At 36.8% G+C, this 17,839-nt stretch overlaps 3 protein-coding genes across 4 annotated transcripts in view; all 3 read right to left on the bottom strand.

Annotated features, from left to right (window-relative positions):
- Positions 1 to 1,513: 1,513 nt before the first annotated feature.
- mamdc4 (MAM domain containing 4) lies at positions 1,514 to 14,115 on the bottom strand. The gene is made up of 28 exons (XM_026196439.1): positions 13,574 to 14,115; positions 12,323 to 12,418; positions 12,048 to 12,209; positions 11,375 to 11,500; positions 11,060 to 11,293; positions 10,588 to 10,713; positions 10,298 to 10,459; positions 9,631 to 9,731; positions 9,349 to 9,504; positions 9,154 to 9,244; positions 8,897 to 9,013; positions 8,304 to 8,402; positions 8,069 to 8,206; positions 7,842 to 7,981; positions 7,633 to 7,735; positions 7,428 to 7,532; positions 7,188 to 7,319; positions 6,920 to 7,047; positions 6,388 to 6,601; positions 5,631 to 5,768; positions 5,427 to 5,551; positions 5,223 to 5,313; positions 4,896 to 5,045; positions 4,674 to 4,799; positions 4,098 to 4,222; positions 3,904 to 4,003; positions 3,563 to 3,750; positions 1,514 to 2,303 (listed from the first exon to the last, which is right to left on the bottom strand). The coding sequence occupies exons 1-28, from the start codon at positions 13,629 to 13,631 to the stop codon at positions 2,268 to 2,270; spliced, it is 3,567 nt and encodes a 1,188-aa protein (XP_026052224.1). The 5' UTR covers positions 13,632 to 14,115; the 3' UTR covers positions 1,514 to 2,267.
- A 144-nt stretch (positions 14,116 to 14,259) lies between these two features.
- Positions 14,260 to 15,631, bottom strand: phpt1 (phosphohistidine phosphatase 1). Its single transcript, XM_026196445.1, has 3 exons — positions 15,362 to 15,631; positions 14,813 to 14,940; positions 14,260 to 14,731 (listed from the first exon to the last, which is right to left on the bottom strand). Exons 1-3 carry the CDS (start codon positions 15,579 to 15,581, stop codon positions 14,639 to 14,641), a joined length of 441 nt encoding a protein of 146 aa, XP_026052230.1. The 5' UTR covers positions 15,582 to 15,631; the 3' UTR covers positions 14,260 to 14,638.
- The window catches only part of noc4l (nucleolar complex associated 4 homolog), a 6,195-nt gene continuing 3,876 nt past the window's right edge, over positions 15,521 to 17,839 (bottom strand). Inside the window, exons 13-16 of one of the 2 annotated variants that reach the window (XM_026196441.1) lie at positions 16,456 to 16,538; positions 16,247 to 16,360; positions 16,066 to 16,152; positions 15,521 to 15,650 (exon numbers count right to left, since the gene is read on the bottom strand). In XM_026196441.1, the coding sequence (XP_026052226.1) occupies positions 15,633 to 15,650; positions 16,066 to 16,152; positions 16,247 to 16,360; positions 16,456 to 16,538 (302 nt within the window). In that variant the 3' untranslated portion in view covers positions 15,521 to 15,632. Of the gene's footprint in view, positions 15,651 to 15,928; positions 16,153 to 16,246; positions 16,361 to 16,455; positions 16,539 to 17,839 lie in introns of those variants that run through there. The other variant, XM_026196440.1, reaches the window with a different exon arrangement.

Here is a 17,839-nt window from a genome sequence, read left to right as displayed (position 1 = left end):
CATGTGGCTGATCACTTATTTTAAAACCTTGTAAGTGCAGAAAAATAAAATACAGTAAATACATTTTTCAAAATTTCTCATACATGTCTGCAACGACAGTGAGGGTGAGTAAATGCTGACACAATTTCAATTTCTAGGTGAACTATAGCTAGAAATTAACCTCCAAAGTTGTCCACAATGTCCGTGAATTGGAAAACTAAAACTAAAGCATCAGAGTTGAGATTATATGATCATGAAGTGGCAGTGAGCGGTCCAGCATAGCGTCAGTGAATGAACACAGTGCAGAAAGGAGAATTAGGAACCACATTTATGGGTCGGTATGTCCACAGCGGCCCTCATGTCACCATTTCCTGATCCTATGCGCAGGTCTGTCTCGTTTTCCTGTCGGCACTGCCTGGCCACTGGCTCTCCTGTGGGTATAAAGCCCATACAGTTATTAAAACATAGAAACATGAAGATATTTAATTAGCTTCTATTGTTTTAAAAGCAATATTTTACTGAAATACTTCTATATTGACAATGACTGATTTTTTTCAGAAAAGTGAACACTGGATTTTAAGAAACAGTTAAAGTTGCTTCAGTCACATGAAGTAATGTTAATTTAGATGGTGGCATAATAATATTTAGGTCACTTACAAGACATTTAAGGAATACATTTATATTTGTGGGTGTCCAAGAAAGAAGTTGGTCAAATTGAGTCAACCTAAGGGATATTTTGAACGAATTTGTGAGGTAAAATACACAAATTCATCTTACCCTTGTCTCGTGTACTGCATCAGTCCACACACCAGCGTGAGAGCTATCAAGACATAAACTAAGAACATGATCACACCGGGGTCCATCCTGACTGTTGAAGTGCAAGTATTCACTGTTTGACAGGTTTTTAGACAGAAATGCAGGTTGCAGTGATAGATAACAGTGAATTTGGGAGGAGGGTCACAGCATCACTGTCACGTGCTCGTGTCAGTCACCCCTCCACGAGTAACTTCTCAAAAACTATTTGTGAACAGTGATATTTTGCTGCTCTTTTTGTTTTATAATCCGAGCTTTCATTTTGAACACAGCAAAGCTTTTCATATTTTACGGTTGACGAAGTATGAGGATTTTGTTGCTTGAAATTTCCTGAAGCTTTTCGCCAGAAGAGGGTCGTAATTCGGTTTCGGATCTGTCTGTAATCTCGAGTTTGAAAAGAAAATCCATCATAATTATAAATGAGAAAATGTTTAATTCGTTTATATATAAACATTTTATATATCTATCTATATATATATATATATATATGTATATATATACACACACACACACACATTATATATATATATATATATACACACACACACACACACATATATATATATACACACACATATACATATACACAGATATACATACACACGTACACATATACATACACACATACACATATTATATATATATATATATATATATATATATATATATAAGACAGTCGGATTTAATAAACACCTTGTTAATGGACAAAACAAATTTTAAGGCAGTCACATCTATCCATCCATCCATCTATCGACATATTCTACTGTACAATTTATTTACACTAAGATATTCTTTAAGAGAATATTCAGGTTGCATAATGTAGTTGTATAATACTCCTATTAATTGCAGATGAGACACTTGTAAATAAATTCTCAATTTAATGTTACATTTTCATATGCAGAATGGTAATACAATACAATACGATACACTTAACATCTCAAATGGATAATTTACTTTACTTTTCCCCTCTCCCATAACAAAAACTATGAACTGTACCCTTGAAAATGTAGTGCATTCTTTTGGAGCATCTGTTTAATAGAGAATCCATAAAGTTGAAAGATCATCCACTAGTTACATCTTTCTCAGTGATGGCCATGGTGAACCCAATCCATTTACACCACAAAAGCTCTAACAATATACTGTACATCATAGACATCTAATACTACAGGGCTTGTTGATTGTTTGCACTGCTGTTCTGTTTACTGTAGATCATACATTAAATTGTACTATATCGGATTGGTTTACTTGTTTGAAGACGTTAATTTATATCCTGAGATGGCATATAGAACAGCCAATAGTGAAGTTACTTGACCCCAATAATTCACTCTTTATAAAGAAAACTCTATATCGTGTAGTATATTTGCATGTTATGACTGGGCTAGTCCTGCCACAGCCACACAAGCAGTTCTCCTTCTGTGATGTCACTGTTTTACTGAAAGACTGCCAGTTGGTGGCCAAGTCACCACAACAAACTCCTAAGGTCCTGTATTTTCATTCTCCTCCTCCAATTCCTGTAAACAAGCATGCACACAAAAAGATATTGAAATATTGGAGCGCAGATCATATTATAAGAGATTATAGTAAACCAATATGACTTTCTTTCATCTGTGCAACACAAAACGTGACATTCTGAAGACTAAACTGTTTGTTCTTTTCCATGCAATTACAATAAATCAGAAATTTGCTAGTCCTGCGACTTACAGTCAGGTGCGACTTATTTATCAAAATTAATTTGACATGAACCAAGAGAAATGAACTAAGAGAAATGAACCAAGAGAAAACATTACCATCTACCGCTGCGAGAGGGCGCTCTATGCTGCTCATTGCATTGTAGCCATAGACTGTATAAAAACATGGACGTAGTGTCCGTGATGTCACCCATAGGCTCCTGAAGTGTGTTTTTGCAGCCTAAAGTGTGCAGAGTGAGCCGTCGCCATCTTGGCAGCGCGTTACTGCGCGACTCTCCCGGACAATCGAAAATGGGCAAAAAAGGTGGGAGCTACATGCTGAAGCACTTAGCGCGACGGTAGTGTCAGCAGCGGCAATCCACCTGTCACTCAAGTGGCCACGCCCTTAATTATATGGAACTTTAAGTCTTAATATAATTTAAACGGATGAGTTATAAAAAAAAATAAAAAAAATCACCATCCTCACAGTTGTCATGAAGGGCAAAATTAGCTATTTAGACCAAATCATTTTTTGAACCAGGCTGTAAACATTTTTTTTTTTTCTGCTGTAAAGTTGGGCATTTTAACATGGGGAGTATATGGGACTGACTCCCTTTTGCAGCCAGCCTCAAGCGGCCAGTCGATGAATTGCAGTTTTAGTCACTTCCTTATTGGCCTCACGAGAGAGAGAGAGAGAGGTTGGCGCTCGATTGTAGCATACACTGAGCAGCATAGAGCGCCCTCTTGTGGCTGTAGATGGTAATGTTTTCTCTTGGTTCTTGGTTCTAAATAAATGCGACTTATAGTCCAGTGCGACTTATATATGTTTTTTTTCCTCATTATGACGTATTTTTGGACTGATGAGACTTATATTCAGGTGCGACTTATAGTCCGAAAAATACGGTACGTGACTTCTCAAGCCTTCAAACATGACTTTTAAATCCATACATGAAAGTACATTTAGTGTAAAACAAACATAAAATGCATGTTTTAGATCTCCACAACAGAAATCAAGTATGGGTTTGGAATACAAAGAGGGGTGAGTAAATAATATCCGAATCCCTTCAACACAAAACAAGACCATATATAGTTAGATAACTTACAGCAATTCCAGATTCATATATGGCATTCCCAAAGCCAACGCTGTTTACATATGACACGTTTGATTCCTGTATTAAAGCATTGGCTTTTTGTTTACTCTTTAGGTACACCACCAAGGCAGCGAGAAGCACTAAGTGCACAATGACGACTACAACAGAGGCCACAATGGTTCCTGTGTTGTCAGATGAGGCTGAAAATACATAAAAAGATTTACTTAAAGTTTTCACACCCATCTCATTCATGTCTAGTCCACACAGAATCATAGGTATGATGGTAACAAGATTACATAAAAATGTAAATGACTCATAAGTAAAATAAATCTTGGTATAGGAAGAACTCTTACTTTGGTCTGTCTTCTGCCCAGCACAGTTCACCCCGACTGTGTAGCGTATGTCATCCAAAGCAAGAACACCCTTCTCGCCTTTAAATCCTTCTAGTACAATCTGCCTCCCGTTAAAACACAGACAATCAATATAAATCACACTCAAATGATCATTTAAAAACCTATATGACCAGAGTACAGTAGACTTTGGTAACCTGGTACTCGGTTTCTGAGGTGATATTGACACTGAAGTGTTTCCAGTTTCCACCTCCTTCATAGAGCATCAGCAATTCATGTCTGGTCCCTTCAGACAGCCTCCACACTGTAAGTTTAGTGTCATCTTCACCAAGAAAGCAATAGAATAATCATTAATAAATGAAATCCAAAGTGACAAACAAGTGCATTTCACAGGATATGTAATAGCATATTTTGACAAATATGTTAGAAGTATGAGTTGATAAGAATATAAGTTTAAATTATTATTTTTTTTTTTACTTTAAATGTATTTCTGTGATGGGAAAGCTGAATTTTCAGCAGCCATTACTCCATTATTTATGTCACATGATCCTTAAGTCTAATATGTTGATAAAAGAACAGTTTATTTTAAACTTTTTTTAACAAATATATGAACATCACTTTTGTTATTTTAATGCTTCCTTGCTGAATAGAAGAATATTTAAAAAGAAAATCCTTCCTTCATGATTCCAAACTTCATCACTGACATGTTAAACAACTTCGATAATAAACATCCAAAATTAACCATTTGATGATATAGACACATATATACATACACATGGTTGGCTGATAAACCCAGAAGCTCAGACAGGTTCCTTTGGTTGGTGCCAGGTGAGGGCTCAGCAGACAGGCATTCTGGGTAGCGGTGTCACGCTGGGAGTTAGGAAGGACCAAGAAGTGTCCTAGGGTCAGAAAAAAAGACTAAATTACACCCAGTTCCTCAAAAATACAGGAGCTGGTGACAATATCTTTATTATGAGTTAAGGAGCACAAATCACCTTCTTCTGTGTACAGTGTGTGGTCATATGGTGGTGTGCTGTAGAACATCTCTGCTTGCACACTGGTCAAGTCCCAGTCTAACCAGTCTACAGATGGGTTCTGAGTATTGGACCAACCACACAGACCTTTCTCGAAATCACAGACGCTATCTGAAATCCACACATAATTCATTATTTAAAAAAAAAGTAATATTAATAATAATAAATAAGATGTAGGAGCAAGATTATGAAGATTTTTTATTTTATTTTAAATAGCATACACTAATTCATTCACAATAAGAACAGGAATGGGTATTGAGAAAGTAAATGGTGTAAATTCGGATTGACCTGGTGTGGGGCAGCTGTGAGTCGAGTAGGTGATGTCATCAATGGCGATAAAACTGAATAGGTCTCCTTCACCCTTCACCTCAAACTCCAGCTGAATCCCAAAAAATAACATAAAACCTCACACTCAGACTAAACACTATATACTAATAAAATAGGTTTCACTGCATTACATTAATAAACAAGGCAAGGCGTCAGATAACTTACTTGCCAATCCCCATGCCAGCTGACATTCCCTTGGCCATGACGCCAAGCATGTCCCTGCCTGATGCTACTGGAGAATAACTGTATCTTGTTTCCATCAGTTGGCTTTACATAGACATTCAGCGTGCCTGTGTGGGGACACACATATGGTTTTTACCTGTGAATGAATAACTGGACACACACAATCATGAGATGATGTTCTCTTACCTGGTTTGTCTCCTCCTGTATGGTACCAGAAGTGTACACATTCGGTGTGAGACAAACCTCTACGCACGGGGGAAGTCAAGGTGGTCACACTGCCCTTGGGAAGGACGTCAGAACTGCTGTGGGCCAGCATGTAGAAACCTGGTCACAACATACCATTCATATCATTCACTTGAACTAATCCAGCTAAAAGAGAAAACCTGGTAAAACAGGTTAAAGGAATAGATAGGAAGATGTACTCACGCTCAGGCCATCGAAGATGTAGAAGAGTTTGTTACTTGAAATTTAGCATTGCATCACTTGCTCAAAAATGGATCTTCTGCAGTGAATGGGTGCCGTCAGAATGGGAGTCCAAACATATGATAAAACAACACAATAGTCTACAAGTAATCCACATGACTGCAGTCCATATTACAAACACACAGCCTTTCACTTCATAAGACATTAATTGATGGACTGGAGTCTTGTGATGTTTTTGTCAACTGTTTAGACTCTCATTCTGACGGCACCCATTCACTGCAGAGGATCCATTGGTGAGAAACTGATGCAATGCTAAATATCTCCAAATCTGTTCAGATGAAGTAACAAACTCATTCACATCTTCGATGGCCTGAGGGTTAATATATAAAAAAAAAAAAAAAAAACTATTTGTTTGAGCTGGATTGTGAGCTGTTAGTGAATGAGATACAAAATCACTGAATACAAAAGATGTTTGATCAAAACTGAGCTCGAATTCCTTTAATTTTCTAATTTCGCTCACCATTTTCTGTCTCTAAGCTATGGTCCGTCTTGGGTCCAGTTTGGGTTGAAGCCCAGCTCTGGTGTATCCACCTGGCTCTTCCAGAACTGGTGTAGCCACAAGTCTGACCCTCAAACGAGCACATAGTCGGCAAAGAACATGGTCCTGCCACAAACGCCACATCATCTAAAGCCAACTGACCGTCAAAACCAGAGCGAGTGGCCTCAAACACCAGCTACATATGAGAGACAAAGAATCAGAATCAGAATCAGAATGAGCTTTATTGCTAGGTATGTTTACACATACGAGGAATTTGTTTTCGTGACAGAAGCTCCACAGTACAACAGAAAAATATGTTTTTCTGAGAGACAGAAACGAGGATAAGAAGATTAAAGCAACTGTAATTATAAAAAATGTTAAACATCCCATAAGATGCTTAATGTAGTCAGTTTATGCAGCCGTTATCAGTGGTCATTCATAAAGTCATTATGTATTTTTCTAGTGCTTTTGCTGACAATTATTCTTTAGGCATTTAAACAACTTGTGTGTGCACCTGGAACGTGGTGAGCTGAGGCGGCACAGAGCAACGGCCCTCATGCCAAACATTTCCATGGGCACCGCTGCGCGTCCACAAAAGCTTTTCTGAGCTGTCAGCAAACAGCATCTTTACACTGAGAGCGCCTGGGAAAGAGATGATGAAACGCATGAATTATAATGAAGTGTCATGTTGGAATCAGATACTCTGCATAAGCTGTAAGATCACACATCAGCTTAACTAAACTGATATTTAAAGAAACTGGGAATAAGGTGTATAGATTCACCTGTGTTTGGCCCATAGAGTTTGTAGAAGAAGGACAAACAGTGCTCGGAGTTACTATACTGTCTGATTGACAGGAGACGTCCAGAAAGACCCCGCAGGGAAGGGTCCCACATATCCACCACCAGACTCCTACCTGAGAAAGAAAGAGATAGGAAAAGAAAGAAGTTTGTATTAGAATGCGGATGTTTTCAAACATAATAAACCCATTTCCCAATTCAGCCAGCATCAGAAGTATCCTGACCATCATGGACAGTGTGGTCCATTCCACTGTGAAGCATCCAGTCATAATTATCCGTCTGGTCCTGGTACCATCCGCACAAATTTACCTCAAAATTGCATGATATTTCTGTTAAGAGGGGAAACAATTGATGAGGAAGAGAGAATGGAAAACAACCAAGTAAAAGAATGAAAATAAATAAAAATCATAATTGTTTGTTGCTTCTCACCACCAGAGGGCACAAACAGAGCAGAACAGTCGACAAAGTGCACATCCTTCACCGCAATCTGGTTACTTGGGGAGAGCTCTTCAGCACGGGCCCTGAACTCTAACTGAGAATGACAAAAGACAGATAGAATGACAGAAAGAATGATAGGACAATAGATAGAACGACAGATAGACAACACAATAAGACAGACACACAACTAGACAGTCTACCTGAAAGCGATGATCTCTGGCTCCAACATAGACTTCTTCCTTTTTCCAAATCCCAGCCATCTCATTGGTCCTTCCGGAAAACGTCCACAGCACAGGATGAGTTCCTAACACACTGTCTACAACATACACTGCCAGATCACCTGCAGACAGAGCAAGAGAATCTATAGTCTAGCATCCATCACGCCGACTTACAGAGGTGAGACGGGGTACTACAGCTGATGTTGTACCTATGTGTGGGTTACTGCCGCTGAGACTGTAGGAGAACTGAAGGATGCATGCTGGACCTGACGGACCCAAGAGAGGGGTACGAGTTTGGGCTTCACTTAACTGCTGCCCAGGAGCGCCAGTCACAGTCAGGAACTCCTCTAATGACACACGCGCACACACACACAAATGAAACCAATTTCACTTACCTCATAAAATCATTTCCTGGTTCCATCATAATAGAAACTGATTTTTCACCTATCGTGGTGTCATTATACTCCAGTTTTAGCTCCCAAGCTTGGTTCCCTATACTGGTATCCGTCCAGCCAGAGCTTCCCATCTCATACGAGAAGTCCCCTATGTACACAACATTGTTTGAAAATGATTATTTCCTATCATAAAATCATTCGGGAATGTATAAATAAATAGAAAATGAGCCATTGGGAAGAAATGTATGATATGATCTGACTTATATAAATAGCAAAATAGTCGTGGCCTAGTGGTTAGAGAGTTTGAGCCCTAACCCTAGGGTTGTGGGTTTGAATCTCATGCTGGCAATACCCCGACTTAGGTGCCCTTGAGCAAGGCATCGAACCCCCAACTGCTCCCCAGGCGCCGCTGCATAAATGGCTGCCCACTGCTCTGGGTGTGTGGGTTCACAGTGTGTGTGAGTGTGTGTTCACTGCCCTGTGTGTGTGCACTTTGGATGGGTTAAATGCAGAGCACAAATTCTGAGTATGGGTCACCATACTTGGCTGAATGTCACGTCACTTTTTACACATTTAAATACAATTTAAAAAAAAACATGCAAATACACTGAACGTGAACATATAAATAATGGGGGACCTCACCACACTGAGCCTCATCTTCTCCAGCAGGACAGTCCTCCTTAAAGTCACAGATCTTCAGATCGTCATCTGTGCAAGGGTGAGCGGGAGGCTTTGGATAGTCTGGAAGTGGCATTGATTCTACACGCAGGGGAAATGCAAGAGAGAGAGGCTATTGAATCATTTTTTTAAAAATAAAATTACAGACAATATGCAGGCAAGCGTACAGTTGTGGTGTATAATCAATGTAGACAGGCGTAAAACTAGAGACTAGAGAGTACCATTGGATAAGTGGCACTCAGGGGACAGCACAATATCATCGACAGCGATCCCTCCGTAAGCTTGGTCTCGAATGGCAGCGACAAACAGAATCTGATTGGAACAAGATCAATAAATTAGACAGCTTTTCTGACAGCAGTGTAATAAAAAGTGACAACCTTGTGTGATGTTGTCAGTGGAGCGATGAGTTCATGTACCTGGAATGTGCTGTTGACAACAAACTCCACCTCAGCCTTTACCCACAAGTCTCCGAGAGCACCTCCACGTTCCCATACAGGATAGATCTGCTCCCCAGCCACCAACACAGAAAGTCCGCCAGACACCCGCCCAAACTGATGTGTGTACATTACCATCTGTAATTATGAAAAATGGGTGTAATAACCACTATAGACATCGTACCGCCCATCTCATCTGATTGTGTGGATGCATTTTTGATAAAAGAAGTGCATTAAGTAAGGCATTTGGTACTATATACTTACCCGACAAGGATGTGTGTCATTGGTGGGTGCCAGGGGACGGCTCTGAAAAGACGTCCAATCACTCTTCATGGCATCGGGTTTGGTCACATACAAGAAATGTCCTGAAATAATTCATTGATGCTTATTTTGAGGCTATGTCAGTGCACTTCTTTAACAAAAACTAAAATGAGAACAGAAATAAAAATAAAAACTGGCAAAAAACTGAATAAAATACACCCCTTAAATACATTTTAATGGCTCTATATAGTTCACTAAAGTAAAATAAAAATGGTGATAAATCAATGATATTATTAAACTTTAATATTAGCCACAAGACTGTTCATAAATAATTCTAATATAGTGATTTGGTGCACAATAATATATTGAAAACAGTTTATTTCTGTGAAAACTGTGATATTTTCTTTTTTAGGATTCTTTAATGAATAAAAGGTTCCAAAGAGAATTTTGTACTTGAAATAGAAGTTTGCAAAATTATACATTTCATTAGTCACTTTAATGCAATCATTTTAATGCATCCTCACTGTATAAAAATATCATTTCTTTCTTTCTTTCTTAAAAAAAGAAATGGTACTGACCCCAAACTTTTGAATGGAATAGTACATGCTGTATTAAAAAACTTGAACTTGAAGAAACAATATACAGTAAGTTCAGACCGGGCCGCACAAACCTTCCGCCGTATTAGTTGTGTGGTCTCTTCCAGGTCCTTTTAGAGGCTCCGAAAGTGATATATTCATCTGATTGGTCCTTGTCCATTTCAAGGATGATATCGTTCGTAGGTCCCATCCACAAGGGCCATCTTCAAAGTCACAGCTCATGTCCTCTGTATATTCTAATTACACATCAACATAACAAAACAGCAGTGATTATGACTCCAGACCAGCGATCTAACACGGGAATCAAATGCACTGAAGACTAAATCAATGAAATCATCATTAACACTGATTCCTGGGCTCTCACCACAGTTCTCTTCATCTGTTCCATCACCACAGTCATCCGTGCGGTCACACACTTTAAAGTCCTCCACACATCCTAAATGCTTACATGTCACAAATCCAGGACTGCATGCTCCACTTTCAGGGGGAACTGGAAGAAAAAGAGAATCCAAACATCCTTAATATCACTAAAACTGCGATCCATCTAATGCACTGATCCCTGAAGGGCCATGATGTATGTATATATATATATATATATATATATATATATATATATATTTTTTTTTTTTATTATTATTAAATAATACTAAATTGTAATTGACCAGTGTCCTGGAGAGAGAGAGAAAAAAACATAATAAAATAATAATAAAATACAAATAAACTGGTCTTTCATTGGTGCCCCCACAAAAAAAAATAAAAAATAATAAATAAAAAAATAAGAAAATTATATCTATATATTATATATATATATATATATATTTTTTTTTTCTCTTTACCTGGCAGGGCACAATCTAGGAATTCCATCTGATCAATGGACACATCTCCCTGCTTCCCTTTACTGCGTCTCGAATGAAGCTGGATATGGAAAGGGCCCGAGTTACTTCCCAGGTAGATGGTGGCCTCCCTCCAGCTGCGGATGCTGGAGCTCTCTGGCCTCCACACAACTGCTTTCCTGCCATCAATTTGCCACACCGATCCCCACAGTGGGGTGTCACCCAACCCTGTGTGACCTAAAACACACACCTACAGGGTTAGATGTGTCCCCATCTTCATTTAATTCTGCTATTCGTATTGTTAGTATGTGTGTGAACCTGAGTCCCAGATGAAGTATCTGAGCCGGAGGCGACAGGTAGGAGAGGAATGTTTTATTGTAGGGGACACAAGAACAGTGGTTTTGGGAGTATCTGAAGTCACAGCCGTCACTGCCATGAACCAGCCTGAAGAAAACAGACCCATTACATGAAGAGAAACCGTGATGAAGCTTCAGTATGTTGTTAGGCATTTAAGATCGCAACTAAGGCATTAGCTAACATTTATGATTTAAAATAAAAACATTTTTTAAACAAAACTATTTCAAACACCTTTTTGTAATTTTTGAACAGTTATTATAGATGCAAGTAAAATTAAATTAACCAAAGTAGACAAAATTGAATAAAACATGTGCATATAATTATAACCAATTACATCACCTAAAATATACAGCACCGTTTAACAGTTTGGGGTCAGTAAGAATATATTTTCACTAATATAATAATAATAATCATAATAATAATACAAATATATATATATATATATATATATATATATATATATATATATATATATATATATATATATATATATATTTATTTCATGTTTTTGATTTGTTGATGTCTTTGCTATTTTAAAATATATATATATATATATATATACTGTCACTTTTGATCAATTTAATGCATCCTTTCTTTTATATATATATATATAAAGCTCCTGCAGGGAGGGTACCTGTTGAAGTGCCAGTGGTGTAGTCCGAGGACGGCCCGCTGTCAGGGAGCGTGTTCCCTCTCTGATGTCTCTGCCACATGTACTCATCATCATCTGACTGGACAGTCCATCCGCACTTCTCCTCGTGCTCAAAATCACACATAAAGTCCCATCCCTGGTAACCTAAAATTCAACCAATTAATGAGAACAGGAAACGTGTCAAGAAAAGGACACATAAATACATCAACCAGATACCAGAAGGTGGAAATACATAGTATAGACATCCAGTGTCTTACCACAGTCTTGCTCGTCACTACAGTCTTGGCAGTCACAAACAAAATCACATCTTTCTTCTGGAGAACCGTTGCAGTCATTTCGCTCCAGAGCCACAGCTAGCGAATATGAGGAATGATGAAGACACACGATTGGCCTGTCACAGTTGTGTGTATAAAATCCACAACAATTCTAACCCTTCTATAACTGTACTATTAAAGAGGCATTATGAAAGCGTTGAGCAAGTATTTAATTCCAACTGAACAAAACATTTATGCAATATTTCATAAATTACTATCACATTAAATTTAGCAATTACATGAAAAATAACTCCATTTGAGGATTTTAAATAAACCAATTAATTAATTTAAAATGATGTCAAGTAATCAGTAATGAAGTGGCTGAATCAACTTTTGGCAAACATAAGATAAATATATATATAGGATGTCTTTGCTGGGACTTTATTACTGCACAAATAATAAAAAACCTATTTAAGGACTGAAAAAAAAATGCTTCTATTCAAACCTTTGGGGTCAATTAGATTTAAAAAAAAGAAAAAGAAAAAAAAGAAGTCTCTTGACTGAATTTATTTGATCAGAAATTATGTAAAAAGTGTAATATGAACAGTTAACATAAACAATATCTATTTTTAATATATTTGAAAACGCAATTTATTCCGAATATGAATTTTCAGCAGCATTATTCTAGGCTTCAGCGTCACATGATCCTTCGGAAATCTTTTTAGTATGTTGATTTGCTGCTCAAGAAACTATTAAATCATGCAGCAAGAGCTTGAAAGTGCAATTTAACCTGGATTTAGGCTTCAAAATATTCAAAACACTTGGATTTCTAAACCTCCTCTGGTTCAAGTCACAAAGGTCTGTCTTTTTAGTAATCACACGCAGTCAAAGGTCTCTGATACACAAATGTCAGATATGAGGCCGGATTCCCACATACAGTACACGGGTGATAATTCTTAAACAATTCATCAAAAATACAAATAATTAAGAAAAGAATCAATTAGGTTAAATGCCAGAGTTTGCATAAACTGAGAATATAGTGCAGATTCATATAACTATTTATAATATAATTAAAAATATCAGCTACTAAAATACAATTGAAAGCACTAAAAAGAAAAAAATGAAACCTGAAAAAAAAAAAAAAAAAAGACTAATCTTCAATAGTGCACACATGTCCCAAAGTGGCGTTTAATATGTAGAGCAAATGAGCTGAAAACGTAAATAACAAATAAACAGAAAAACACCAGATCTCACCCCTCTGACAGAAATTGAGTGTGAAACACACAAGAAGAATCCAGTGGCAGGTAGCCATTAAACCAGTGGTTACTTTTGCCACCAGAAGACGGAACAAGAGCTCTTCTTCAGCGTACAGTGAGTAAAAGAACCGTCCTGCCACATATGAAGTTATTAACCTCACCTGTGTCCCTCCCTCCTGCTTCCACACAGAGATAATACCTGGACTTTACATTTTAACCCCCAGACGTGTGCCAGATCCTTCCTTTAAAGCTGCCCTTCTGAAAATATGCAGCAGACAGTTCAGTTTACTTCGGCCTCAACTCCAGATACTTCACTTCATTTTAATCTTGCAAAAATGTGCCAACTTAATGCAGCTTTTTTAAAATATTGCAAATACAAAACATAAATACATTCACTGGATGTTGTTAGGTCATAATGTAAAGAAGGTCATTGCTCCTAATGGCATGTTCTATTAAAAATGCTGACAAACGGATGTGGATTGTTCAGTTTATCGGGCAAGGTTTACAACCACCGATCAGGTCTGAGGGTCCAGATTTTTAGCATGGTGCTTTAGAAATCATTCAATCATTGTTGTAGTTAACCACAGTAATTTGCTTTTAAAAGATATTTCCCTCATTGTTGTGACACAAACAAACATTTCTTCCAACTTCAATGAATGACAGAAAACGGTTTCAAAACAATGATTCGAGCACTTCTCTGGACTTTATTATCATTTCAGGATGTTAGTGTTGCACTTCATAACATTTTATGGTTTGGATGAAGGACTTAACCTGCTTTATTTGATCATTTCCTATATTTAAAGACCAATGGCTATAAACATTTTGCTTTCCTTTCTCTTTGTTGCAATGTGTTAAACTACACATGAAGTTAAAACCAATCAAATATAATGAGGATGGCCTCTCCTTTAGTTTTGGAGTAAATGTCTCATCCATCCGTCCATCCATATCAGAAATCTATTAAAGTTCTGTTCTTTCTTAGCCTTGGCACATCAAGACTTGAATGCTATGTTAAGACAGTTTGGTTTGAAATAGCGTCTTTATACACAGCTGTCATTTAACCCATTCAATACCCTTCATCCGCCCAGGTCACCTCATAGTCTGGGTAATGGGTTTTTATCTTCTCTGTAGAAACAGAATGCTTTGCTCTCCCAAATCCCTGAATGAGAAAAAAAATGAACTGATTAATGGATAATCAAATTAAAAGTATATAAATGGTTTAACAGAGCATCATGCGTACCATGGAATAACCGTAGACGTGGATCTTTTTTGCAGCGCTGTCATGTTTGATTCTTCCACCTCCGAGACATTCACAATCCAGTCCTCCACCTCTCTCCAGTTCTCCGGCCACACGGTCGTAGATATCAGCTTGAGGAGATAACATATTATGAAGGCTTTGTAGCTAAGACCTTCAAAGAAACACTTGTTCTCCAATCAAATGTGTGGAGAAAGTTCCTAAAGACTGTAATACATATGTAGAAAGACTAATAAACTAGTTTGTATCTAAGCAAACTCAAGTGCTTTAAAACTGTAGTAAAATGAAAGATTACAGATGAATCTTATACGGAGGAGAAAGAGAAAATAAGAAAGAGAAAAGAAAGAGAAAATAATAGTAATATGCAAAATAGATGATTATTTGTTGTAAGAAATAGAAGACCAATCACAAAGCAATATGAAAAAAAGGAGAACAATGACAACAATTCAATATGCTAAACATTTAACAACCAATTGCATTCAATAAATGTTCCCAACACCTGTCATTCATTCAAAACCTTGAACGGATTCCTACCATGATACTCGGCCCACGCGTATCCTCTCACAATATCAACATGTGAATCGTCGTCTTTGCTGTGCACCCGTATGAGGACGTATTTGAAGACGCCGTTGGGATCTAAATCAACCTCTGGGATTTTAGCGAGTCGATCGGCGGACATTATTGCAAAAGCGAGGGGTAATAACTTTACAACACTACAATCCAAGTTCAGTGCAACAACAGAGAAGCACTTCATTTACCACCGGCCACTGCTGCGGTTTGACGTACTGGAGTGAACGTTCTTACATCAGCGACACCTAGAGGGCTGGAGCAAAACGACATGCTTCGATTAAATCAAGGATGGTATGTGTATGCAAAACAAAGCGGCTGAATTTTTGTGTAATGCTATTTTTTATTAGAGATACGTTTTTGTCATGTAATGTATGGTATTTGGATTTATTTGTTATTTGAAGAGGCTTAATAAGGGTTAAAAGAGGGAAACGTATATATACATATATATTCTTTAAATTATTTATTTGTACTGCTGTTTTAACAGTCTGATCAACACTGACTAGAGAACACCATATATACAGTACATGCTAATTTTTTGCAAACATTTATTTTATTTTCAGCACAGGGAATGGACTGCACAGACTTTTTTTAATACAAAGAATACATTTTGGAAAGATCATATTTTCAAATAAGAGTGGTTAGTCTAAAGAAAAGTGCACTCCGAGCACCTCTCTAGGGCTCTTCAGGAGCTCTGTGGCTGTGTCAAACTCTAGTGGTATCGTCTTCCTTTCAGCTTTGAGTTCTCGCTCCATGAGCTGCCATACAAAATGTGGAGGGGATAATGATTAATTTAAATGATTAAACACATGGCAAATATAACTATCAAAACTCCCAAATGTTGCTATTTACCTCAAATGTTGAGAGCTCCAGAATCTCACTGATATCTTCCTCTTGTTCAGTCAGTGGCTCGTTGATCTTCATGGCAGCCTTGGCCACATCAGGGTGGTAATGCTTCTGCAAAGTCTAAGAGATATTCAGAGGTGAATTCTTTGTGGAGTTTGTTGATGGTGAGGCAGTCAGAATGTCAATGGCAGGAAGAGTCTTGGATTTAGTTTTACCTTGATCTCCCATAGGCTGCTCTCCAGAGCATGACACTGAGCTGGATCTTCCTCTTCCATCACATACGGGTCATCACAAGGCTCTAATTAAAACAATTGACAAGAACAATTTTTCATAACAAATTCAGAAAAATGACAAGCATCTGTATGACAACTGTATTCCATGAATAATAAATTAAATAAATAAATGATTGTATTTTTATTTTTAGAATAAACAGTTATACAAATAAATAATAATAATACAAATATATATATAAAAAAAATAATTTAACAAATAAATAAATGCATTGATTTTTAAATAAAAACAATAACTATAAATACATAATAAATAGATAATAAATAAATAAAATATGTCTATGTAAATGTATATAATTTCAGTCAACAAAAATTAATATGTTTTAATACATCCATTTTTAGAATAAATGGTAATTGATACAAAATGTAAAAAAAAAAACAAATAAATGAATAAAACAATAAGTAAACAGGTGTGTGTATGTATGTGTGTATATATATATATATATATATATATATATATATATATATATATATATATATATATATATATATATATATATATATATATATTATACAAATAATTACACAAATAAAATGTATACATTTGTAAGTGTAGATATTTCAAATGAATAAAATAAATATGTATATTTAAAAAATATGTATAATAATGTATAGATTCAAATAAATAATAATAATAAAATTATATATATTTAGAATAACTAGTAATTAAAACAAAAGAAACTATTTAAATCAGTGATTTATAATAAATAAATAATATCTATTTAAATAAGTAATTTATAAAACACATGTAAATTAGGGCTGAAACGATTCCTCGAGTAACTCGAGTTACTCGATTACAAAAAATGATCGAGGCAAATTCCTGTGCCTCGAAGCCTCTTTTAATTTATTTTAAATCTCACGTCAGGTTCTTTCGCAATTATTTTTTAATGTGACACATTGCGTTTACGTCACCCACAAAGTGGAAGGAGACGCAAGCGTTGCATCCGAGATCGCATACTGCAAGGAGTCAGCAGTGTTTTGATTAGAGCGCGCGGGCAAACGTGAAGAGAACGTCGTGGCGTGTGTCCATTGCAAGATAGAGCTGGCATACAACCACTAGGGCCATATGATTTCCGCGATGCAGAAAACGCGGAGGGAATAGCGGAATCCAGTCATAAAAACGGAGTTTAGCAGTTTAATGCGGAATGGCACGAAATTTGACAAATTGTGAATGAATTAATCAAAAATAGGTCATTGCACTTACATCAAATCAAATATGGACTAATATCTGTAAATATTAAGCCGGAACAGTCTATTTAAATATGAATCCTGCATGTTCTGTGTGTCTCTGTTAATGAATGGAGCAGAA

This window comes from Carassius auratus, chromosome 21 (genome assembly GCF_003368295.1).
Source record: "Carassius auratus strain Wakin chromosome 21, ASM336829v1, whole genome shotgun sequence".
NCBI lineage: Eukaryota > Metazoa > Chordata > Actinopteri > Cypriniformes > Cyprinidae > Carassius > Carassius auratus.
The sequence above is the reverse complement of the archived record's forward strand: the minus strand, read 5'-3'. Positions and strand labels throughout refer to the sequence as shown.

Coding starts and splice junctions, on each gene's coding strand:
- mamdc4 (XM_026196439.1), bottom strand. CDS start 13,631: ATGGCTACCTGCCACTGGATTCTTCTTGTGTGTTTCACACTCAATTTC. Junction 11,294..11,374: donor ATACTTCATCTGGGACTCAG/GTTCACACACAT, acceptor TGTGTGTTTTAG/GTCACACAGGGTTGGGTGAC. Junction 5,314..5,426: donor GCTGGCATGGGGATTGGCAA/GTAAGTTATCTG, acceptor TTTGGGATTCAG/CTGGAGTTTGAGGTGAAGGG.
- phpt1 (XM_026196445.1), bottom strand. CDS start 15,581: ATGAAGTGCTTCTCTGTTGTTGCACTGAACTTGGATTGTAGTGTTGTA. Junction 14,941..15,361: donor CGCGTGGGCCGAGTATCATG/GTAGGAATCCGT, acceptor TATCTCCTCAAG/CTGATATCTACGACCGTGTG. Junction 14,732..14,812: donor ACGTCTACGGTTATTCCATG/GTACGCATGATG, acceptor TTTCTCATTCAG/GGATTTGGGAGAGCAAAGCA.